At 49.2% G+C, this 22,029-nt stretch overlaps 6 protein-coding genes across 6 annotated transcripts; 3 read left to right on the top strand and 3 right to left on the bottom strand.

Moving 5' to 3' along the window:
* Window positions 1-92: 92 nt before the first annotated feature.
* ONS95_001099 (uncharacterized protein) lies at window positions 93-1,882 on the bottom strand (the record flags this gene model as incomplete). The annotated part of the gene is made up of 6 exons (XM_058494283.1): window positions 93-577; window positions 627-760; window positions 810-1,029; window positions 1,093-1,639; window positions 1,685-1,756; window positions 1,802-1,882. The coding sequence occupies 6 exons, from the start codon at window positions 1,880-1,882 to the stop codon at window positions 93-95; spliced, it is 1,539 nt and encodes a 512-aa protein (XP_058364486.1).
* A 380-nt stretch (window positions 1,883-2,262) lies between these two features.
* ONS95_001098 (uncharacterized protein) lies at window positions 2,263-4,696 on the top strand. Its single transcript, XM_058494282.1, has 3 exons — window positions 2,263-2,488; window positions 2,540-2,619; window positions 2,667-4,696. Exons 1-3 carry the CDS (start codon window positions 2,438-2,440, stop codon window positions 3,985-3,987), a joined length of 1,452 nt encoding a protein of 483 aa, XP_058364485.1. The 5' UTR covers window positions 2,263-2,437; the 3' UTR covers window positions 3,988-4,696.
* A 1,035-nt stretch (window positions 4,697-5,731) lies between these two features.
* ONS95_001097 (uncharacterized protein) lies at window positions 5,732-7,478 on the bottom strand. Its single transcript, XM_058494281.1, has 5 exons — window positions 7,122-7,478; window positions 6,780-6,948; window positions 6,518-6,721; window positions 6,351-6,433; window positions 5,732-6,247 (listed from the first exon to the last, which is right to left on the bottom strand). The coding sequence occupies exons 1-5, from the start codon at window positions 7,259-7,261 to the stop codon at window positions 6,064-6,066; spliced, it is 780 nt and encodes a 259-aa protein (XP_058364484.1). The 5' UTR covers window positions 7,262-7,478; the 3' UTR covers window positions 5,732-6,063.
* A 707-nt stretch (window positions 7,479-8,185) lies between these two features.
* BST1 (GPI inositol deacylase) lies at window positions 8,186-14,790 on the top strand. Its single transcript, XM_058494280.1, has 4 exons — window positions 8,186-8,499; window positions 8,555-10,093; window positions 10,180-11,170; window positions 11,220-14,790. The coding sequence occupies exons 3-4, from the start codon at window positions 10,520-10,522 to the stop codon at window positions 14,079-14,081; spliced, it is 3,513 nt and encodes a 1,170-aa protein (XP_058364483.1). The 5' UTR covers window positions 8,186-8,499; window positions 8,555-10,093; window positions 10,180-10,519; the 3' UTR covers window positions 14,082-14,790.
* Window positions 14,791-14,904: 114 nt separating this feature from the next.
* ONS95_001095 (uncharacterized protein) lies at window positions 14,905-20,821 on the top strand (the record flags this gene model as incomplete). The annotated part of the gene is made up of 3 exons (XM_058494279.1): window positions 14,905-15,039; window positions 15,089-15,185; window positions 15,247-20,821. 3 exons carry the CDS (start codon window positions 14,905-14,907, stop codon window positions 18,444-18,446), a joined length of 3,432 nt encoding a protein of 1,143 aa, XP_058364482.1. The 3' UTR covers window positions 18,447-20,821.
* Window positions 18,793-20,821, bottom strand: ONS95_001094 (uncharacterized protein; the record flags this gene model as incomplete). Its single annotated transcript, XM_058494278.1, has 3 exons — window positions 20,548-20,821; window positions 20,287-20,482; window positions 18,793-20,238 (listed from the first exon to the last, which is right to left on the bottom strand). The coding sequence occupies exons 1-3, from the start codon at window positions 20,712-20,714 to the stop codon at window positions 18,793-18,795; spliced, it is 1,809 nt and encodes a 602-aa protein (XP_058364481.1). The 5' UTR covers window positions 20,715-20,821.
* Window positions 20,822-22,029: the final 1,208 nt, after the last annotated feature.

Raw genomic sequence — 22,029 nt, 5'->3', positions numbered from 1 at the left:
CGCCCGATTTCCATGTCTAAAGCACCTGCTCGCTTGTGTCAAGAATCCTCTTCGTCTCTGGCCCGTCCATGCTGATGATCTGATGCTCCGCTTTAAGCTTCTCTCTCTTGTAGATCTCTCTCTTCTTTCTCGCGAAGCTGGTGGGTATACCAGATACTCCATAAACTGATGGCGAGTCCTGCAAGACAGGCGAATACGGTGATGATATATGCACTGCGGTAACATGCCAGTCCCTCTGTGCATTCACGCTCACCTCCAGGCTTGACGATACTGTGCTTATCGAAGACAAACCCGTAGAATAGGTTAAAGATATTTCCACTGATGACTGGGCTCAACGTCATGCATCCCCAGTTTGTGCTCAGGCCATGAACCCCAAATGCTTCGGCAACGAGCGAAGGGAAGCATCCGAAGAGGAAGCCGTAGGCTAGACCAGTAAGACTAGATACTAAACTTAGGTAGTGAGGGTTTTCGACAGATAGTGCGAGGACTTGGGCAACAAGGAAGATGGTGGCAGCGATAGTGAGACACCATAACCGTGAGGCGTGTAGAACTTTGTGAAGAAAGTCCGAGCCAACACCTAGCTGCAATTAGTACCAAATACCCAAGAGCTACTGATTGCTTCTTACCACTTGAAAGGCGCCCAACAAAACTGCACACAGACAGAATAGAGACGTGCATGGCTTGGCGCTTGTTGATAAAATCGTCGCTAACGGAATCATCGTAATGCCGCCACAACGCATTTGCGTCGTTCCCAATATTGCTACAGACTGTTAGCGATAGCGTCCCACATAATCGCATACTTGACTCACTTGATAGTCATCAAACCAACTCCGGTCAAAATACCCATAAGCATGAAAAGCTGCCAGAATTCGATCATAGGAAGCATTTTTAGTCCTCGGATATCTGTACGATGAGCATGGTCCTTAATATTGGTTTCTTCAAGGTCATCCCCAAGGCTCGACGATGTGGATTTGGACATCAAGGAGGAGGTTTCCGTATCGGTATTAACGCCTTCGGCTACCTCTTCCCCTACATCGTTATGATTTAGGGCGTCTGCCTCCTCTGGACTCGCGATGGGACGGGAAGGCCTACCTGGTTCTTGAAGTCCCTGCTGAGCCCGATGTTTCGCCTCCTCTGATTTTGTCCTGTGAAGCCGATTCGAGTCTGCTCGAGCACGGGTAGCCGTTGTCGGAACTGCTGTATAGTGGGGGTGGGGTAGAACTCGAAGGAAGAAGAATCCAACAGTGACGATTCCAAAAGTTCCGCATGCTAGAAGCATCAAAAAGTCTCCCGTTGATCCTGGCATGATAAACTGTGCGAACATCGAGAAGAAGAACGCGCTCAATCCGAATGCTGCTAGGGGAAATCCTGTGGCTGTCCCGCGATGATGTGGCCAGTTCAGGGCTGATGTCTTGATCGCTGCAGCAAATGCAGAACATCCTCCTAATCCAGAGAAGAATGAAAACATGCATAGTAGGGGCATAGATCCGGATCCTCGGTCGTATGCTTGGTGTAGAGGAAAATAACCCGCGGCCAGCAATAGAGCCCCAATTACAACAGCTGGTCGTGGTCCTTTCGAATCGACCAACATTCCGACAGGTATGCCCATTGAATACATTCCCAAGTTACCAGAAAGCCCCTGGATATATTAGCAGATGGCCTGCAGAAGTGGAGATCGTCATACAATCAGGTTCTGCTCTGTTGAGGAGAGCTTGAGCTTCTCCGCGAAGGCAGGTCCCCATGCTGAATAGACATACTATTGTGGTGAGTATTAATTACTGAAATGACCCAGGAGGCATACATTGGACCCGCATGCCAACGAGATTGCTGTTGCAGCAATACTCGAGACAATCCTCGCTGTATGAAGTGACTTCTCTGCCATGGTGGCGAGATGCGATGCTCTATCGGAGCTCTCTCAGTGCGTGGAGCGTTGTCGGAGTAGAAAGATTCAGGGGCGTGTCACTTGTTGATCATTGCGAATAGAGAATTGTGATCGTTGCGGTCAGAACATCGTACATCAACAGTGGTGACAGTGGTTATCTCAAAATCATAAATGGGATTCGATTATGTCCAAAGCTGAGTGTGACATTGGTCGGATATCTGGAACCGTAATTGTATGTTGTACCCTTGTGCATTGTCTCCAGACCGGTCTTATCTAAGGTGGATGTCGGCATCTCCAGCTACGGCGCGGGGCAGCTGCCCAAGTCACATTCAACACTCATCGGCAACGGAACCTGCAGGCGAGGCTAGAAGCCTGACCATCAGCCAAGCCATCATCTTCCGCGCGGCTCTGGCAGTTGAACTACAAGTCTCCTCACTCCATCGCATCGCATCGCATCGCATGCGCCTTCATCAATCACTCCCGAGCTGGATATCAACCAGTGATTGAATCACCACGAAAACCATCTCTACCTGTACAACAACATAATTCGATATTATGGGCGCTTTACTCTCTCTGCCACTGCTGGCAGTGCCCAGCATGGGAACCGTACGTCAAGGCTCTGGAGAAGCGGCGACAGGCAGACACTGACTCCAATAGATCTTCGGGTTCATGGCAAGTTGCTGTGGTGCAGCTACTTGCTCTGCAGTATGCAGCGCATGTGGGAAATGTGGCAATAGGTCGGTGCTCTTGTAAGAAGGGGAGCACCCAGTCTAACATCTTGTAGTGTTGCCACTCGTATTGCCTACGCCCTCATCCTCCTCATCAATTCAATATTATCATGGATAATGCTCACGCCATGGGCGATCAAGAAGCTACAGCACTTGACGTTGGATTATATGGAGATTTCTTGCCCGAATGGACCCTGCTATGGCTGGGTTGCAGTTCATCGGATCAACTTTGCGCTAGGAATATTCCACCTTGTTATGGGCTTTATCTTACTTGGCGTCAACTCTTCGAAGAATCCGCGAGCAGCGATACAGAATGGCTTCTGGGGTCCTAAGATTATCGCTTGGCTGGCCTTGATCGTGGTCTCGTTCCTCATCCCGGATGGCTTTTTCATGGTCTGGGGCAACTATATCTCTTTCGCAGCAGCGACGGCATTTATTCTTCTTGGGCTAATTCTCTTGGTCGATCTTGCTCACTCTTGGGCCGAATACTGCTTGGAGCAAATCGAGGCAAAGGATTCTCGGGCTTGGAGGGGCATTCTCATTGGCTCTACTTTGGGAATGTATGCTGCTTCCGTGGCTATGACAATCGTTCAGTACATCTTCTTCGCAAAAGCTGGATGCTCGATGAATCAGACCGCCATCACGCTCAACCTCATCTTTTTCTTGGTAGTATCTGGAATCTCAGTCCACCCTGCAGTCCAGGAATACAACCCTAAAGCAGGATTGGCCCAGTCCGCCATTGTTGCAGTGTATTGCACATATCTAACAATGTCCGCTGTTTCTATGGAGCCGGATGACAAACACTGCAACCCTCTCATCCGCCGCGCTCAAAGCACACGTACCACCTCGATCGTTCTCGGCGCCGTTGTCACCATGTTGACTGTTGCATATACCACCACCAGAGCCGCTACCCAAGGAGTAGCTCTAGGAGGCAAAGGAAAGAGCATCAGACTGCCAGATGAGGATGAGCACAACTTAGTCACTCAGCAGCCGGACAGCCGCCGCGAGATGCGTGCAGCAGCACTCCGCCAAGCAGTTGCCGAAGGAAGTCTTCCAGCAGACGCCTTACTCGACGATGATAGCGACAGCGAGGCCGGCGCCGATAGCCCCAAGGACGACGAGCGCACCTCGACTCAATACAACTACACTCTCTTTCATGTTATTTTTTTCCTTGCCACCGCCTGGGTCGCCACACTTCTCACCTCGAACTTCGAAGATTCCACCACGGCCGGCCAATTGGAGGATTTTGCACCAGTTGGCAGAACGTACTGGGCTAGTTGGGTAAAGATCATCAGTGCCTGGGCTTGCTACGCAATATACACTTGGACTCTCGTAGCGCCTATTGTGCTACCTGATAGATTCGATTTTTCGGATTAGTGTAGTTGCATGGCCTGGTGAGAGATTGATAATCAAGTGTTGTATTAGGTAATTATTGCATGGAATTGGCGGTCATTGCATTTTGTTTTGGAGGAAGGGCGTTTTATATCATACTCACGACTGGAATACAGATTTTGCATTTCCATTTGTCTAATTGTGCTCTTTTTCTTCCTTTGTTTCATAATGCGTGATTGCTATTACGGAATTCTTGCGAAGTAGCTCATTCTCTAGCCTGCCCAGCTCAGCACGAGTCACCTTCTGCACCTTACTCAACCTCGCCACCACCAAAAGTCACCCAAATTAGCTTGCACAGATTCAAATCATTAGCTTCTTGAGGCTCTTTGTTGCATATCGCAAAACGTCTAATTTGTCATCTCTTAGATATCTGGTTCCGGATCTAGTGTCTAGATGGGCCAGGCTAGGCGAAACCGAAATATCGGGAGCAGGTTCTGGCACCACCACATTTTCTCCAGCAGATGGGTATTCTGCATAGTTCTCCGTGTTTGAATGTCATGCATATCTCGCAAGTGGTTTCTAAGATATGGGGTCTCAAGACATTGCGGAATATCTTGTTATATTGGCAGTAGCAATCGAGCTATTTCGACGTGAGGTGTATGGGGGACCTTTCATGTCTTGTACTAGCACCGTTACTATATTAGATACATATCATTCTCTTCGCATGCTATAAATACAGCCATTTGGCTTTCACCTCAATGTTTATCTCATCTTCTCTGTTGCCGTTGAAAAATATAGGTCTGGTTCGGAGGTAGGTAGTAGTGCCCTGGCACAAAGCTGACTAGCACCACCTAGACTACCAGTCTTGCTCCTCTCCATACCATCCCTTTATTTTCTGTCTGTATAGGTACCTAACTTTTCCATTTTGTTGCATATCGCACATAATGTCCCACCTTTTAGCGCCGTGGGCCATTTCGAAAGTTCGAAGGGAGTTTTGGAAGGTCGGGTGTCGCTGACGTTGGTGGGGCAGACGTGACGTTTGAAGATTTATATCCATATTGAAGCGGGGAACTGTGTATTGAAAACCATCCACTCAAAGTCCTTTTGCTGGATTTACTGCACATGTTATCAATTCATGAGCAGGATAGAATCTGGATTCTGTTTTTATTGGGTGAAAGTTCTCACGAGTGTAATGACCGTGCAGTGTTGTATGGCAATGATAGGTAAGGTGCTGAACATCAAGTGCCCAAACAAGAGTTCCAAACATTTGATCAGGCTTGGTGGCAGTTTCTGTTGCAAATCGCACGGAACGTCCCACATTTTAGTGTTGTCCCAGTATACCTTCTAGGCAGGACCTTTTCGAAGTGACAATTTCACCGTTAGGCTGGCCGCGCTTGACCAGATCCTACGAAACTAATCGTCATATTCAAACTCATCAAATAAAGTACTAACTAGATATGATATCCTGAGATAACTGTTGCATATCGCATGGAAAGTCCCACCTTTTAGTGCCACTCTCTTACACTTGACAAATACCCTTATGTCTAGGTAGTTTGGACCCACCCTAGCACTAGGCATTTCGTGTTTGTTGTGGTAACCTCGCCTAATTGGGTACCAGGAACTCTTTTATACGTACCTAGCTAATGCATCTAAATGCGAACATACGGCGCTCTCCTTCTTTGTTGCATATCGTACGGAGCTTTCCGATATGTATGAGATTCGTATTGAAAGCATCATCTACTTTTCTAGCTAGCTTGTCTTACTGAAGGATAGTCAAAAACTAAAATTGCTCCCGTAATCCATGCTTCTAGAATCTATACGAGAGATTTAGATTTTTATTTACATGTCATATGGAATGTGTAAGATTAGACACTGGAAACCATGCGTTTATAGACTTTAGTTCGCTTTCGCTTCGGTAATGCATATCCTCACTCAAACTGGACATGCCATCTTCAAATCTCAGTCGTTTGCTAACAGATAGGCGCTCACACCACAGCGCCTTGAGTACACTCATAGTCATTACAGTATATATTTTCAGAGCGTTGAAGTCACTTCATCAAAGCTAAAGCTAAGTAATACAGATTCTTTCCGAGCCATCTCAAACGAGCACAGATGATCCTCTCAAATGCCTCTCCCACCATCAACCTCCAAACATGTACCCGTAATGAACTTTGCCTCGTCACTCGCCAAATAGAGGCAGTAATTCGCGACATCAGTTGGATGAGTGAGTCTTCCCAGTGGGACGTTGAAGAGGAACTTCTTGAAGTTCTCTTCGGTTGGTGGGACGCCGACGAAAGTTTCGAACCTGTGGTTTGGATGCGTGAGATGTGTTGTATTTCACAGTTGAGAGGGGCAGGAGAGGGTAGAACGAGAGCTGTTGAAGGAAGGACTGTTGGAGAGAGACTTACAGTCCGGTAGCGCTCAAGAGTGGGCAGACGGAGTTCACTCGTACTTGCTTCTCGCCGTATTCAGCTGCGAGACCTTTAGTAGCCTAGGGAAATGGTCAGCAATCCCTCGTTCATACTTGCAGAAGACGGATAGACACGGAGAAGAGCTATGGTACAGGGATCCGTACATTGGCAACAGCGGCCTTGCTGGCATTGTACCAGACGAGGCCAGGTCTGGGTCTGGTAGCACCAATCGATGCAATGTTTACGATGGAACCCCCTTCACCTTGATTGATGAGGTTGGGGATGAAGTGTCTGGCGGAGTGGAAGATGCTCTTAACGTTGACAGCAAAGACTTTGTCGAACTCGTCTTCAGTGACGTTGATGGTTGGCTATTTGCTTGTCAAAACAACTTGCTGATTTGAGGTTCTAGACCAAAGTGCTGTGTACCTTATTCCTGTAACTGGTTCCAGCATTGTTGATCAGGATGTCCATTCGGCCCCATTTAGCGAGCGTGTTCTCCATCAAGTTCTCCCAGTCAGCTTCAAGGGCGACATTGGTTTTGATGAAGTGCATAGCACTTGGCTGGTAGTTTGCTACTCTTTCACCACCAACTGGACTATTTCCCTGTTAGGACTTATTTAAACAGGGGTAAAGATTTCTTTAGAGTATCTAACGTAGCTGTGTTGAGAACTGAGAAAGATCCAGAACATGTAATACGGTCTTTATATATGAATCTGGCTTGATTGAAAGCCATAGAATGAGTGAGAAGAACATTGAAGATGTACTCACTCCATGTCTGCAACAACGACTTTACAACCTTCTTCCACGAACCGCTTGGATATAGCCTCACCAAATCCGGAGCCTCCTCCAGTAACAATGGCCACCTTACCCTTGAGGCGGCTACCTAGAATCTTAGGTTCTGCTGACATGTTGACAGAGGTGAAGAAAGTGGACGTCGAGAAAGTTCAAACAGACGACTCGTTGATCCCGGATGTCTGGGTATGAAATGCGGCAAGATGTTCAATTGTGGTTGTACGAAAACAAGAAATTGAATCGTTTCTTAGATAAACAAGGAATGAAGAATGTTGGAGACACAAGAAGAGTATTTTGAACTCTTATGAGAATTGGAAAACACAATGATCAGCAGAGACTTTGGTCGCGGAAGAGTGGCATGAGGGGTAACCACGTGATTTGATGCGGGGTTGTGTGCCCGCCATATTTCCGGTGGAGTCTCCGTTCTTCGCTCATCGGGAACAATTATTTTTGTTTTGAACCCGAGAATTCCAATCAGACAGAATAGCCATGAAGGCTGATTGTCATCTGGTTTTCCCACTTGAAAAGTCACTGCTTTGAGACGAAGAATCCCATAAGCGATCTCCAATCAACATCAACAGTCGAAGCGACGGCGATCCAGGTTTTGCCTCATTAAACTCACTAAGCCTCTCAGAGCAGAACCCTTGCCTCACTTCTCAATGTTGAAATAAACTTTGCTCGTTCTGGACTCAAACACAATGCCTCGCACTGGCCAGCGCATATGTGTACAGTGCAAGATCTGGCCATAGATTCCCGCTACAGGCGCGGACTCAAGCTTTTCAATTACGCGGCCGTGTGCTTCGTGTTCATGGAGGTGCAACCCTCCAGTGGCGGAGGCGTTTTGTTGAGAGTGGCACCACAGCAGCTGTGTATGATACAGAGATGTCTGCATTCCCTGTCATAGAAGTCAAGGAATCATTGACAAGAGCCCAGGAAGTCCATTTAAAGTCCACGGCTGTATCGATATTGATACGTTCTTATCGCAACCCTGCTTTCGTCTCTGCCTTGCATCCGGCTTGGTATTTCTTCGCGCCGTCCTTGAAGAAGCGTGGTATCAGCCGTCTTTACCGGTCTTCCACCGCCTCAAGATTTGAGAAACAAGGTTTCTATGCCAAGCTCAGGAGGCCAAGATCTACCAGAGTTGGGGGAGTTCTAGGCGCGGGATTCCATATTCGTAGGATTTGCTTGTGCTCTTACTATAAGAGCTTTAATGGTCGAGATAACAACGCGTACCGAGCAGCCAGCCTCATGGGCCAACCAGCGAATGAGAGGAGGCGGAACTGCAATGTTTAGGTGTGCGAAAACGTCACAAGCTTTTTGCATGCAGCTTTTGCGCCACTCAGGACAGGGGCAGGTGTGTTGCAGACCACGATGCAGATGCTCCCGTTGACCAATTCTGATTCTGATAGGGCGCTTCTGTACCATCCTTGCCACGAGAATAAAGCAGACGCCAAGTTCCCGAACCTTCAAGATGGGAAAGTCATGAACACGGTCTGCTACATATTATTCCCAGCACGGCCTTGCACTTTCTGAAGCTAAGTGAAGTTCCAGCTGCAGCCTCGTGCTTGAACAGTCTCACCAGTCAGAAGCTTCTATTTTACTGCAAATTTGACACCAAAGCCGGGTGTGCAATGAAGGCCCGGACATTCAGAACTGGCATAGTGGTGGGATCGAAAGCCCAGGAACGCAGGTGGGCTTTCTTGAGTGCAGGCGCCTCCGTCGAGAGAGGCCATGCACGAGAAAAGCACAATAGACAAAAACATGGACGGATGTCGCTATTTCTGCGCTGGCTGAAATGACTGACAGGCTGATGATTCGGTGGTGAGGAGTGGTTAGATGAAGCAATTTTATGGCAAGGCCCCTGCTTGAATGTCACCACCCCGTGCAGCGACTTCAATATTGTACCTCAAAGACGGTACCTTACGAGTAGTAGTAGTGAGCTCCGGGCAATGCGCACCCACAGCCTTGACCACTTCCCAGCCTCCTCCCAGAAGCGACTTCTCCCCTCACATGCTCCGAGCACCGCTTATTATATTTTTACTGTAGGGCTGCCCTGTTGGCTCGTCCTCATCGCCTAGCCACCTTCTTTTTCATGAAAGCACCATACCATGATATGATATGATAACTCGTGGCGGCTACATGACGTTGAGTTGATTCGACCAAACAATCGAAACGTCTGCCGCATTCCTAAAATTGTGATGAATGGAGAATTTATGGCGTTGTTCCCTGTCGAGTAAACACGCTACCGCACAACCAGGGATTGTGCATTCAGTAGCTTGAAGAGCTTCAACAGCTTGCTTCATGCTGTGTCTTGGACCACAGTAGTCTTCAGCATTTCAGGCTGGGATGTCTATCATAGCAGCGGGCCATGCTCCAAAGTCTGGAACAGACTGTTGGCAATCAATCAATGACTCTGTGACGGGCATGTCAAAATGATATACCACCTAGACACTACCTAGCTATGCTACTGTATGGCAGGCAGTAAGCGAGGATGTTGTACCTGACAGTCAGAGTACAGGGCAAACAGGAGATAGATCAAGGCACGAATCGAAGCATAGCAAGCTTATCAGAGATGCAAGTGACCTACCGCTGGCTGTTTTCATCATGCTGGAGAGCCGGAGGTATCGGTACTTCGCTTGTGGGTGACAAGTGAGAGTGACATGAATCGGACCTGGCTTGACCCCCTGGAGCTGCCATCCTCAATCGGTGATGCTCTTAGAGGCTCAAGGCTACGGGCTGCAGCCCCCCAGCATGCCATGACACCGTTCTTAGACCGAAGATCACATATCGCCCGTTTCCTCCCCTCTCCCTCTTCTCTCTTCTTCTGTTCTGTAACCCATACTGTCGCTTACTCCCTCTGTCCGTTCGTTCGTTTTATTGTGCGCTCTGTCTGCTATTGTCCGCCCTGTGAAGAAGGGAGAGGTAGGAAAGGTTGAAATAGGTCGAAGGTTTGACCCTACAAAACGCACCGCACCTGTACTGCGGGCGCGATCGCCATGAAACATTTGCACTGACGCCACAGCTGCGATTAAAGAGTCGCCAGCAAATTTCGAGCCCATATCTCGCGGCATCTGCTGCCCAGTCAGTCGTTTACACCAAAGGGATCTCCAGCCTTGAGACTGTCAAGAGTCAGTTGTCTTGGAAAGCGGACTTGTGTCGTGGATTGCGCTGCCGGCCAAGGGAACCAGGCCACTTTCGCTTGGCTGCACTGCCGACGCAACGCAACTCAGTGCGCAGCTCTCTCGCTGCCATCACTTCCTATCGCCGCAATCAAATTCTACCCGTCCGGAATCTTCAACACAACAACGCAACGCCCTCGCCTCGGGAGCGATTGCACTGTCGCGAACGGCGCTCAAGACTCAAAAGTCTTTTAGATGCGGAGGCGACCGTCCGCAGAGGCCGAAGGCGACCCTACACCTGCGCCATCGAATGCGGACATAGCTTTTGCGATTGTTGAGGGAGCAGGGGGTTCCTCCAAATCCGACGAGTCGAACGCGAACAAGGAGCCCAGGAGTCTTCAGACGACAGCTGCAGCTCGACGACCGGATACTAAGATCAATCAGACTCCGCACGAGCTCGACAGAAGGAAAAGCACTGATAAGAGGCACGCAACTGCGAGGAGTCGCCGGCCAAGCAGCAGTACGAATTGGCAGCCTTCACAGCTACGAGATGGCGAACTAGACAAGGACCGATCTACAGAAAGCTCAGTTCTTATCGTGTCCTCGAAAGAGGATATGAAGTCTGAGAAGATGCCCGAGTCTCGACAAAATCCTCGTCGCTCGAGACTGAGAAGCCCCTGGTCGATCTCTTTCCTCACCTTAATTACAACAGCGTTGGCCCTGCTCTCATTGGCCTCCATAATACACTCGTTCTCAAGCCGACAATTGGATACTAAAGGATGCCGTATGTCATATATGAGGCCGTCATTTGCGAAGCTGTCCGACTTCGATACGGAGCATACACGGTTTGCCAGCAAATACTCGGTCTACTTGTACAGGGAAGGAATGGTTGACGAGGATACCAGGGTACATATTGCAATCAGGAGAAAATTACATTGCTGACATAGCTCTGCAGGTGAAAGGAGTTCCAGTGCTCTTCATTCCCGGAAACGCTGGATCTTACAAGCAAGTGCGTCCTATTGCTGCCGAAGGGGCTACTTACTTCCACGATGTCCTCCGACACGACCAAAGTGCGATCAATGCAGGAGCTCGGAACCTCGATTTCTTCACAGTCGACTTCAACGAAGATATAACGGCCTTCCATGGCCAGACAATGCTGGACCAGGCAGAATACCTGAATGAGGCAATCGCCTACATCCTGTCTCTCTACCATGACCCGCGAAGGTCTCAGAGAGATCCAGACCTCCCAGATCCTACATCTGTTATAATTCTGGGGCACTCGATGGGAGGAATAGTGGCCCGAACCATGCTGGTGATGCCGAACTACCAATCGAACTCGATCAACACAATTATTACCATGTCTGCTCCGCATGCACGCCCTCCTGTCTCCTTCGATGCCGAGATCGTCCGAACATACAAGAAGATTAACGATTATTGGAGACAGGCATATTCACAGAAGTGGGCAAACAACAACCCTTTGTGGCATGTTACATTGATTTCCATTGCTGGTGGAGGACTTGATTCTGTGGTCCCTTCGGACTATGCCAGCTTGGAGTCATTGGTACCAGACACGCATGGATTTACAGTCTTCACTACGTCTGTTCCGAATGTATGGACTGGTATGGACCATCAAGCTATCTTGTGGTGTGACCAGTTCCGGAAAGTGGTTGTGCGATCACTCTACGATGTGATTGATGTTAACCGACCCGCCCAAACCAAGCCAAGAGCAGATAGGATGCGGGTTTTCAAGAAGTGGTACTTGACTGGGATGGAGACTATTGCAGAAAAGACGCTGTCGCAAAAAGAACCAACAACTCTGCTTACATTGGAGGACAATTCAAACTCGATACTAGCGCAAGGAGAACGATTGACCTTGAGAAAGTTTGGACAGAGCCGCAAACCGCGAGCGCACCTTTTGCCAATTCCTCCTCAAGGAACACCGGGAGGAAAGCGATTTACACTCTTGACAGACCAAAAGCTCGACAAACCAGGTGATTCTGGAAAATTGGAAGTGTTGTTTTGCAGTGTTTTCCCGCTCCACCCTGGACAGTCAGCAACACTTTTCTCCATGAATATGGATCTGTCAGGCGACAGCTCTGGTTCTACGAGATTGGCGTGTAAAAACGCAGCTTCTGACGTAATTGTGCTTCCGGCTTCAACGAGAACAACCAAGCGACCGTTTTACCTGGACCAAGAACCGGAAGTGATCCCTTTCTCTTATCTGCAATATGATCTGGAAGATGTACTTGACCATCAATTTGTTGCCATTGTTGACAAAGCGGTGGATCCCACACCTGGCTGGGTCGTTGCCGAGTTTAGCGACAACGTGCATTCACATCGAGTCCGATCTTTAGGTCTTCGACGACTTCTGACTTTGGGATTGAAAATTAAGCTTCCACCAAACCGGCCCATGGTTACGGAGGTCAAGATCCCCTCTTTGCATTCGAGTTTGCTTGCATATAAGCTTGAGATGGGGAATCAGATCTGCGGAGAAGACGCTGAGCTGTTCACGCCGCTGCTCCGACAATATATCTCCGAACCCTACGAATCCAAGTACTTTGTCAACGTCAAGCAAGCCAACATCAATCTCCACGGGGTTTCGCCTTACATGCCGCCGGCGCTGAAAGCGAAGACCGCCCAAGATGGGTTGACACTTCAATTTTGGACGGATCCTACATGCAATTCAAGTGTCAAGATTTCTCTGAAAGTTGATATACCTGGAAGCTTGGGCAAGCTGTACATGCGATACCGGACAGTCTTCGCAGCATTTCCACTGCTGATCGTTGCATTAGTCCTGCGCAAACAGTTCCGGGTGTATGATGAGACAGGATTCTTCATGTCGTTTTCCGAGAGCCTCGACTTGTGTCTGCGTCAATCTCTGCCGCTGGTACTTTTGGCGCTTACCTGCTTGTCGGTTTCATTGGCCCAGACCAGCTCAGCTCCGCCTCGACCTGCTACGTCTGGTTTCTGGGGATGGGGCAGCAATGCAACCGAGACACAGATAGACTTTACGAGGAATGACCTTCTAGTCGGCTCTCCAGATCCCTTCTTCTGGTTCATGGTCCCGCTCATAGGTCTCGTTTGTGTGGGAGTCTGCGTCATGTTGAACTACGCAGCACTCACTCTTACGCATATTTTGAGTATTGTGTACGCTTTCATTAGCGTGAAGCCTGCATGGTTACGAAACGAAGACAAACGAAGAGCAGCATCTCCAGCATTTGCGCCATCAACACCACGTCGACGTATCTTAACCACCGCTATACTCTTGTTTCTGGTCTCCACTGTTATCCCGTACCAATTCGCATATCTTGTAGCATGTCTTGTACAAATCGCCACGTGTACTCGTGCACTTCGTTTTGCAAGGGAAGCACCATCCAATACGAACTTCAATTTCCACAACTATGCACACTCGATCCTCATTCTCATGCTCTGGATTCTTCCTATCAACCTTCCGATACTCGTGGTCTGGGTACATAACTTGGCTGTCCACTGGCTTACGCCATTCTCGTCTCATCACAACGTCCTTTCTATTATGCCATTCATCCTTCTAGTCGAGACACTAACCAGTGGAAAAATGGTACCGCGGGTCACTTCGCGTCTCCGCCATTTCACCAGCGTGTTCTTTTTCTTCATTGCCATATACGCTGCGGTGTATGGAGTCACATATGCTTATATGCTTCATTACCTGGTCAACTTTGTCGCGGCGTGGCTTGTCGCGATCCACAGCTCTACTTCATCATGGACATTTGCAGGAATAAGCACAATGTTCGAACCAGAAGGGACTGAGAGCGCGCGGAAGGGAGGGAAGACACCTTGAAAAATGACCACTCGTCCTAGCGATTCAACAAAATACGACTCCACGACACGACGCAGCACTTTCTCCTCTTCGAATCGAGGAGTGTCGACTTCCATATCATGCTAGATTTCCCTTCCAACACAATTCATAAGTTTACATCCTTCGGCATTCGCAACAGCATACATGAGCGGTTCTTGTTTCCCACGGGAAACCTCTTAGATTCTCGGATAAGGAGTCATACGCGTCTGACTTTTGCTGTACATACCTTCTCAGGCGATGACCTTGTCTTTTCTGCACGCATACTCGCACCCGCGAGCGCTGGACGTTTAACATTTTTGCTTTTCGCATACAATCTCCGCAGCAAATCCAAGAGGTACTTGCTGCTAGGGACACATTTAATGTCTATACCTCTTTAGATGGTGACGATAAGCAGCCGGCTTAAGAGGGGGATGGAAAGGGTTGTATAATTGGGTTGGAGCTTTGGGTGAGGCTGGTTCCGGTTGAATCTTTGATTGGCTTTTGCTGAGCTGGCTGGAGTTGGTTTGAAATACAGGTTGGGGCTGATAAACGAAGAAGCCTTGCTGAGACAGCACGCTGACTTAGACAGCGTGCTGGTGGAAGCTGGAAGTAAAGGCCCATTGTGAATCAATGAGAGCTTGAATATAGAGTCGTGTCGTGTTTATACTACTTGCATTGAGCTTTGCAAAATGCAACCTAATACTTGAAACCATCATCGACTCCAAATGAAGTGAGATTCAAATCCCTATTATAGTTGGGTGCCGTTTGTAATGAACCTTCATGGTACTAAATCGATCCTGCCCACAGACTACTTTCCTGTCAACTCATGTTCGCTGAAGGTCACGATACTGAAGTCACGCTCGCGTTAATTACTTTGAGAATCTCGCGTGCCAATCGCGTCACCCCTCCACAAACCAAAGATGCAGAAATGGCCACCATAAAGGCGATCGAAGGCAAGACGGTCAGTACACTACCTCTACAACGGGGAATGCTAAGCTAATGCCATAAAGGTACATCAAATACAGTCTGGCCAGGTGATCGTTGATCTCTGCTCCGTGGTTAAGGAATTGGTGGAGAACAGCCTCGACGCAGGAGCGACAACCATCGGTATATTTGAATGACCCAGCAACGCAAGTCTGAGATAACAATGCTGATAAGTTTCGTGCAGATGTCCGATTCAAGAACCAAGGGCTGGACGCCATAGAAGTTCAGGATAACGGCGATGGAATCTCCCCGCATAACTACGATACTCTCGCCCTCAAACACCACACCTCTAAGCTCTCGACCTATGCCGATCTGACGACCTTGCAGACCTTTGGCTTTCGAGGCGAGGCTCTCTCCTCGTTATGTGCACTCTCGAAGTTCTCAGTTGTAACATGCATGGCGGCGGATGCGCCGAAAGGTACGAAACTCGACTTCGAAGTGTCGGGCAAGTTGAAGGGGACGAGCGTCGTTGCTGCGCAGAAGGGAACGACTGTGTCTGTGGAGAATCTGTTCAACAATCTGCCAGTGAGGAGAAGAGAGCTTGAGAGGAACATCAAAAGGGAGTGGAATAAGGTGGTGGGAGTGCTGGGCCAATATGCTTGCATACAAACTGGGATCAAGTTCTCGGTGTCTCAGCAGGCTGGGAAGGGGAAGAAGACCACGCTGTTCTCTACGAAAGGAAATCAGTCGACGAGGGAGAACATTGTGAATGTTTTCGGGGCAAAGACGTTGACGGCTTTGATTGCTCTGGATTTGAATCTTGAGCTGGAAGCCACCAGTGCTCCCAGTCAGAGATGGAGTACCCATGATGATGGTGGCTCCAAGGAGATCCGGATAGTAGGCCATATTTCACGACCAGCGTATGGAGAAGGCCGCCAAACCCCTGATAGGCAAATGTTCTTTGTCAATGCCAGACCATGTGGTCTGCCACAAGTTTCCAAAGCGTTCAACGAGGTCTACAAAGCATACAATGGCACTCAGTCACCATTCATATTTGCCAACATCGAATTAGACACCCATTTGTACGATGTCAACGTCAGTCCAGATAAGCGGACCATTCTGCTGCATGATCAGAATCGCATGTTGGAGAACCTGAAAGAAGCTCTTACTGCTCTCTTCGAATCACAAGACTACACAGTGCCTATCTCGCAATTGCCTGCACAGAAACAACCGACGTATAAACAGCTTACTATCAGTCGTGAAAACAGCGGAGCCACAAGGACATCCCAAACTCCTGCTGAGGTGACTGAAGCCGAAGAATCTGAAGGGTCAAGGTCTGTTAGTAGAGATCTCGGAGAAGATGGTGGTGAGGATGATGATGAAACGTCGGGGAAAAAGTCCAATCCTCAGCTGAGACGCAGCGCTGTGTCCAGAGAATCTATGAAAAGAGACAGTGGCGCCGTTAGTCTAATAGCAAAATGGGTAGGCAGGAAATCGGCAGATCGAGTAGAGCCAGATGAGCAAGATGATGATACGACAAAGTCTGCTTCTAAGACGCTTGTTGGTCTTTCGGAAGAGAAGCGCAGACTTCTGGGAAAGTTACGAAGAGAAAGCGAGGAGGCACAAGCAGCACCCGATTCCTCTGAGGAGGTTGGCAGCCCTTCTGCGACTGATCTTTCTACAAATACCCAAGCTCCTTCCGCCACACCACCTATTCTCATCTCTAACTTCAACAGGCAGCTCTCCGAAGCTCCAACGATCAGCAGCGATAGAGGTTCTATTGACCCTGAGCTACCAATCCCTGCACTCCAGCCAATCCCAAAGCCAACCCCGTCAATCGCAGACAGATTTTCAAGCACACCGAGAACACAGCGACCAGCGCCAGATATTGCCACTATCACGATTGGAGACTCTACTGTGACCAGCTCCATAGGAACTCCATGTCCTAAGAGAGCTCGAACCGAAGATAGTCGAAGCACGGCCCGTGATAGTCATCCTGCCCAGGATCTGAAGCCCACGCTGCCAACATTTGGAAAGAGTCTGAGCCAAATGTTTGCTGCTCCTGGGACTGCCCGTCAGTCTGATCCTGATGATGAAATTGAAGATGAATCAGATGAGCACGCTGGTCGATCGTCTCCTCGGTCGATTACAGGCTCTGTGAAGGGTTTAGTGGAGCCTGACGACAATGAAAACGACGAAAGAATGCAGAGTGAACATAAGCCGAACGAGCTCGCAAAGCCGGATCTGGATTCTTCACTTCTCTCACCCGAAGCGGAAGACGATGGTGATTATGTCGCCGAAGCAGAGAAAAAGGCTCTTGACGAGGCCAAAGTCCAGGAAATGATCGAGGAAGCAGAGAAGTCAGCTGCACTTCCGTCGCAAGAGAACGTGGAGCGCACGAAGGTTCTCCTCAAGGGCGGTTCGAAAAAGAAGGATGCTACCCTCAACTTGTTGAGATTGGTGGATACCGACATCCATAAAATTGCCGAACAGAATCAGGCTCTCGACGAGGCTTTGGCTGCATACCAGACGATTGTGTCGGAAAAAGCAGAAGACGAGGCTTTGGACTCAGAGCATGCGGAAGAGAAGCTCTCCCTGACTATCACCAAGGCGGATTTTGCAAAAATGAAAGTCGTCGGTCAGTTCAATCTTGGCTTCATTCTAGCGACTCGGGCATCCGGATCAAGCACTGAAGAAGGCGTCATGACTGCCGATGATATGTTCATCATCGACCAGCATGCTTCAGATGAGAAGTACAACTTCGAGCGTCTACAAGCTACGACAATCGTACAGTCTCAAAGACTGGTTCGTCCCAAGACCCTCGACCTTACAGCACTCGAAGAAGAGATTGTCATGGAGAATCTTGCAGCCCTCGAAACAAACGGCTTCATCGTAACAGTTGACGAATCAGGCGAATCACCTGTAGGAAATCGCTGCCAGCTCGTCAGCTTACCACTCAGTCGCGAAACCGCCTTTTCGCTCACAGATCTCGAAGAATTGATAGCTCTCCTGGCAGAGCATCCACCCGGAACAGTACCACGTCCTGCTAAAGTCAGGAAAATGTTTGCCATGAGAGCTTGTAGGAGTAGTATCATGATTGGCAAAACCTTGACACATAAGCAGATGGGTAAAGTTGTCACACATCTGGGTGAGCTGGATAAGCCATGGAATTGTCCTCATGGAAGGCCGACCATGAGACATTTGTGTGGACTGGGCGAGTGGGACATTGAGGGTTGGAAGGAGGATGTGAGGGTTGATGAGGAGGGCGAGAAAACTGTTGGCACGGATTGGGCCGCTTATGTTAGGAGTAATAGAGGTGTTTCTGCTTCTCCGGATCTGGAGGATGAAGCTGAGGATGAATCTGGGGAAGAGGACGGGGGAGACGAGGAAGAGGAGGAAGACGATGGGGGGGATTCAGGCGAAGAGGAGGGCGAGATGGAGTAGTCATTGGAAGGTGAGGACATCTCAGAGGATGGAGAAGCGTCGTAGATGTTGGGACGGGCAAACGTGGGAAACTGGTTATTTACTTCTGAAGGCTGAAGCGAGGCGATCGGTTCTTTTTGGTCTGGTCACAAGAAGGCGTTCTTGGTCCAGGTATCCATTTCCATTCCTCTTTTCTACATTTGTACAGACAACACCCCTGCCATCCAAGATACCCCCTTCCTAGCCATTGTCCATATACTTTCTCCTGGTATATGCGCCATAGAACCAACAAGCAAACAGTCAAACAAATCAATCGATCATAAACAAAACTCCCTCATTTCCAAATCCAACCAATCATCCGACCCATTTACAAGCCACTCACTTTCCTAAACCGAGTCCCCCATCCCTTTCCCCCATTATTACCACCTCGTCCCTCCTCAGCAACCTTACCACTCACATCTCGTCTATCCAAGACTCGGAATCCACCCTTATTACCGAAATAATTCCCACTCGACACCTGTCTGTTCGACCCACCTATCATAATCGGCGGTGTCCCCGGCTTCAGCTCCCCATAGTGCTTCGCCTTGAACGCAAGATCTTTCTGTTCCGCTTCCCGCTCTCTCTCCTTCGCGCGCTCAAGCTCAGGCGATGTGATGTCCGCAATATCACCACTCACATTACCCATCCCCATCCCCATCCCCATCCCCAAATTCCTACTACGATCGACTACACTACGCCCATACCGATGGCTGTTACTGCTAATCTCACTCAGCGGCGAATTTGAATTCTCTCTCAAATTGAAATTCGTGATATGGCGCGGCGTAGGTGGGTTCGCCTCTAACGGATTCGGATGATCGTACGACGAGCCATAGTCGGTCGCTACGTCGATGGAGATATCTTCCTCGGAATCGTGTCTTTGGTGCAGGCGTTGGTATTGCGCTTTCTTGGCTGGAGAGGACCGCGTGCGTGCGTTGCGGCCGATGCTGTCGTTTGCGAACCAGGGTTCGTTGACGGCGCCGACGTTGCGGGTCGTGGTTGTGCGGAGGGAGGAGGTGTCGGATTGGAGGATTTCGTGGGCGTATGGTGCTGGGCCGCGCTTTAGAGGGGAGGGCGGTGGGGTGTATTGGTTTTGGGGTGGGGTGCTGAAGTTGGAGCCTGGAGTGCTCTTTAGTTGGTCGGCGGCGAGGGAGGAGCGGTTGGAGGGGACGGCTTGGTATTGTCGTGGTGGGAGATCGGAGCGTGCGTCTCGAGATGGAGGGGGTGTAGATTTGTAGGTTGAGAAGGAGGTTGTGGATTGCGTGCGTGTGTGGAAGAAGGGGATTGTGGGCGGGCGGCTGAGATCCTCGTATGCGGCGCCGGATGCCTGCTTGCTTTCCAATGGGAGCGAGATTCGTTTCTCCGAGTAGTTGGAGGACATTACCGTGGAGACGGAGGATTTGTTACGTTTATGGCGAGTGGTAAGGTGGTCTTCCAATGGGTTCATATCGGGCGGGAGCTTTGTGATCTTGCGGAAGGTCACGGCTAGATAAATCGAGATTCCGAGGGAGATAAGGTGTAAACCACCACCGACAGCTGCGAGATAGAAGACGCATTTAGAGAAGGTGTTTATGAGAGTAGGATTGGAGAGTATTGTTTTCCAACCGGATTGTCGGGTCATGGCTACGAGTGCGCTGAATCCATAGAAGGGAGCGATAGAGACGTCGAAGAAGGAAGCGAAGAGCATGTAGGATGCTGAAGATGCGGGTGTTCGTCCTGACGGTTTACGGCATAGGTGGTATGCACCGTAGACTGTGTGCAGAATGGCTACTCCGGGCTGAAAGATGTTAGCGACTGAATGTTGAGAAGGGGGAGCCAGACTTACAACTATTCTCATGACCCAGCCAGTGGAGGCGTCAACACCTTTGATCAAGATCATCAAGGCCAGTAGTCCGAGTGCCGTAAGCAATTCGAGGCATCGCAACACCAGTTGTATGATGCGCATCCATTTTATCCATTTCTTCACACTGGGATTCATAGGTGTCGCAGTTGAGCTTCCGTAGGGGAGGATAAGATATGAACTATGCGCAGATATTAGCAGCAATTCAATTGGACCATAGCAATGACATATGAGGGAAAGTTGTACTCAGGATGCTGATTGAAGTTGACCAACGGTCCCTCATGCTTCGGCCGTGGAGGTTTAGGTGTATAACTTGCGCGAGTGACGGCCTTGGGATCAAATTCCCGGTATGGAGACCCTGGTCCCTCTGTTTTGATGGGATCGTAGAGGAATGGAGGATTGACACCGCCCATTATTGCTTAGAGAATGACTGATCTGACTGAGGCGACGATGAGACAGCAACGAGCGAAGAATTCAGAAAAGAACACTGAACAATGCGACCAGGAATGCGATGTTGTCAGATATGAACAGGGAAGCTCCAAGGCGTACAGGGAACCACGAGTTGGAGGGGCATTTGTTGACTGGAGCTCATCGCCTGGGGCAACACCCGCAACACAACCCGCTTAAAAATAGACAGGGGTAGCTGTTTAGCGATAAGATATCGGGTGAACTACAAAATTGTCCGAGACTGCACTGTTCATGATGACGTGCAAACGACCAAATGGACAAAATTGCCAGACCGTGGATCTGCACGAGATGTACCAATTTATTGACGAGGCGTATATCGACCATACCCAGCATAACGACAATTAAACATCGTCGAGCTTACACGGCAAAAGTACATGCTCAAGATGAACGACCCTTTCGCATGGCAGTCATCGGATCAGGTCCTGCCGGTTTCTATACTGCGTACAAAGTGATGTCAAAGATTGAAAATTCAAGAGTCGACATGTATGAGCAGTTACCAGTTCCATTTGGTCTGGTACGATTTGGTGTCGCCCCAGACCATCCCGAGGTGAAGAATTGCCAGGAGAAATTCGAAGCGGTAGCCGAGTCGCCACGCTTCAATTTCGTGGGGAATGTCTCCATTGGGAACCAACCGGGCGCATTACCTCTGAGAACGCTACTTCCGCACTATGATGCGATTCTGTTTGCCTATGGAGCTTCGAAGGACAGGGCTCTTGGTATCGAGGGCGAGAACGCGCTGAAGGGTATCTACTCGGCAAGGGCGTTTGTGGGATGGTACAACGGATTACCTGAGTATTCGGATTTGGCGCCTGATTTGACGATGGGTGAAGAGGCTGTCGTGATCGGTCAGGGCAATGTTGCTTTGGATGTGGCGAGGATTCTTTTGCAGGATCCAGAGATTCTGAAGGAGACTGATATCACGACCAATGCTATACAGACGCTGAGAAAGAGCCAGGTGAAGAGAGTCAGGGTTGTTGGAAGGAGAGGTCCGATGCAGGTCAGTCAACTCCGGAAAGTGCTTGATTTGGTGTGTTAACGGAGTACAAGGGGGCTTTTACGATCAAGGAAGCCCGAGAATTGATGAAGTTCCCCTCGGTTGCATTTCATCCTGTTGATACATCACTCATACCACAGGACATCAGTAAACTGCGGAGGCCAACCAAACGAATCATGGAAGTTCTCAAGAAAGGATCCGGAGCATCTATTTCGACGGCACCGAAATCATGGGCATTAGATTTCTGCCTCTCGCCAAAGTCTTTC

This window comes from Cadophora gregata, assembly GCF_030347475.1.
Source record: "Cadophora gregata isolate MNR1 chromosome Unknown scaffold_1, whole genome shotgun sequence".
Lineage (NCBI taxonomy): Eukaryota > Fungi > Ascomycota > Leotiomycetes > Helotiales > Ploettnerulaceae > Cadophora > Cadophora gregata.
This window is presented reverse-complemented; position numbering and strand designations above follow the sequence as displayed.

Bases quoted from the DNA above. Each gene is read 5' to 3' on its own strand.
- ONS95_001098 (XM_058494282.1), top strand. From the start codon at position 2,438: ATGGGCGCTTTACTCTCTCTGCCACTGCTGGCAGTGCCCAGCATGGGA. The intron at 2,489-2,539 runs GTACGTCAAGGC...TGACTCCAATAG, and splicing joins CAGTGCCCAGCATGGGAACC to ATCTTCGGGTTCATGGCAAG. The intron at 2,620-2,666 runs GTCGGTGCTCTT...AACATCTTGTAG, and splicing joins TGTGGGAAATGTGGCAATAG to TGTTGCCACTCGTATTGCCT.
- ONS95_001097 (XM_058494281.1), bottom strand. From the start codon at position 7,261: ATGTCAGCAGAACCTAAGATTCTAGGTAGCCGCCTCAAGGGTAAGGTG. The intron at 6,949-7,121 runs GTGAGTACATCT...ACAGGGAAATAG, and splicing joins GTCGTTGTTGCAGACATGGA to TCCAGTTGGTGGTGAAAGAG. The intron at 6,248-6,350 runs GTAAGTCTCTCT...TCCAAACCACAG, and splicing joins CTCTTGAGCGCTACCGGACT to GTTCGAAACTTTCGTCGGCG.
- BST1 (XM_058494280.1), top strand. From the start codon at position 10,520: ATGCGGAGGCGACCGTCCGCAGAGGCCGAAGGCGACCCTACACCTGCG. The intron at 11,171-11,219 runs GTACATATTGCA...ATAGCTCTGCAG, and splicing joins TGGTTGACGAGGATACCAGG to GTGAAAGGAGTTCCAGTGCT.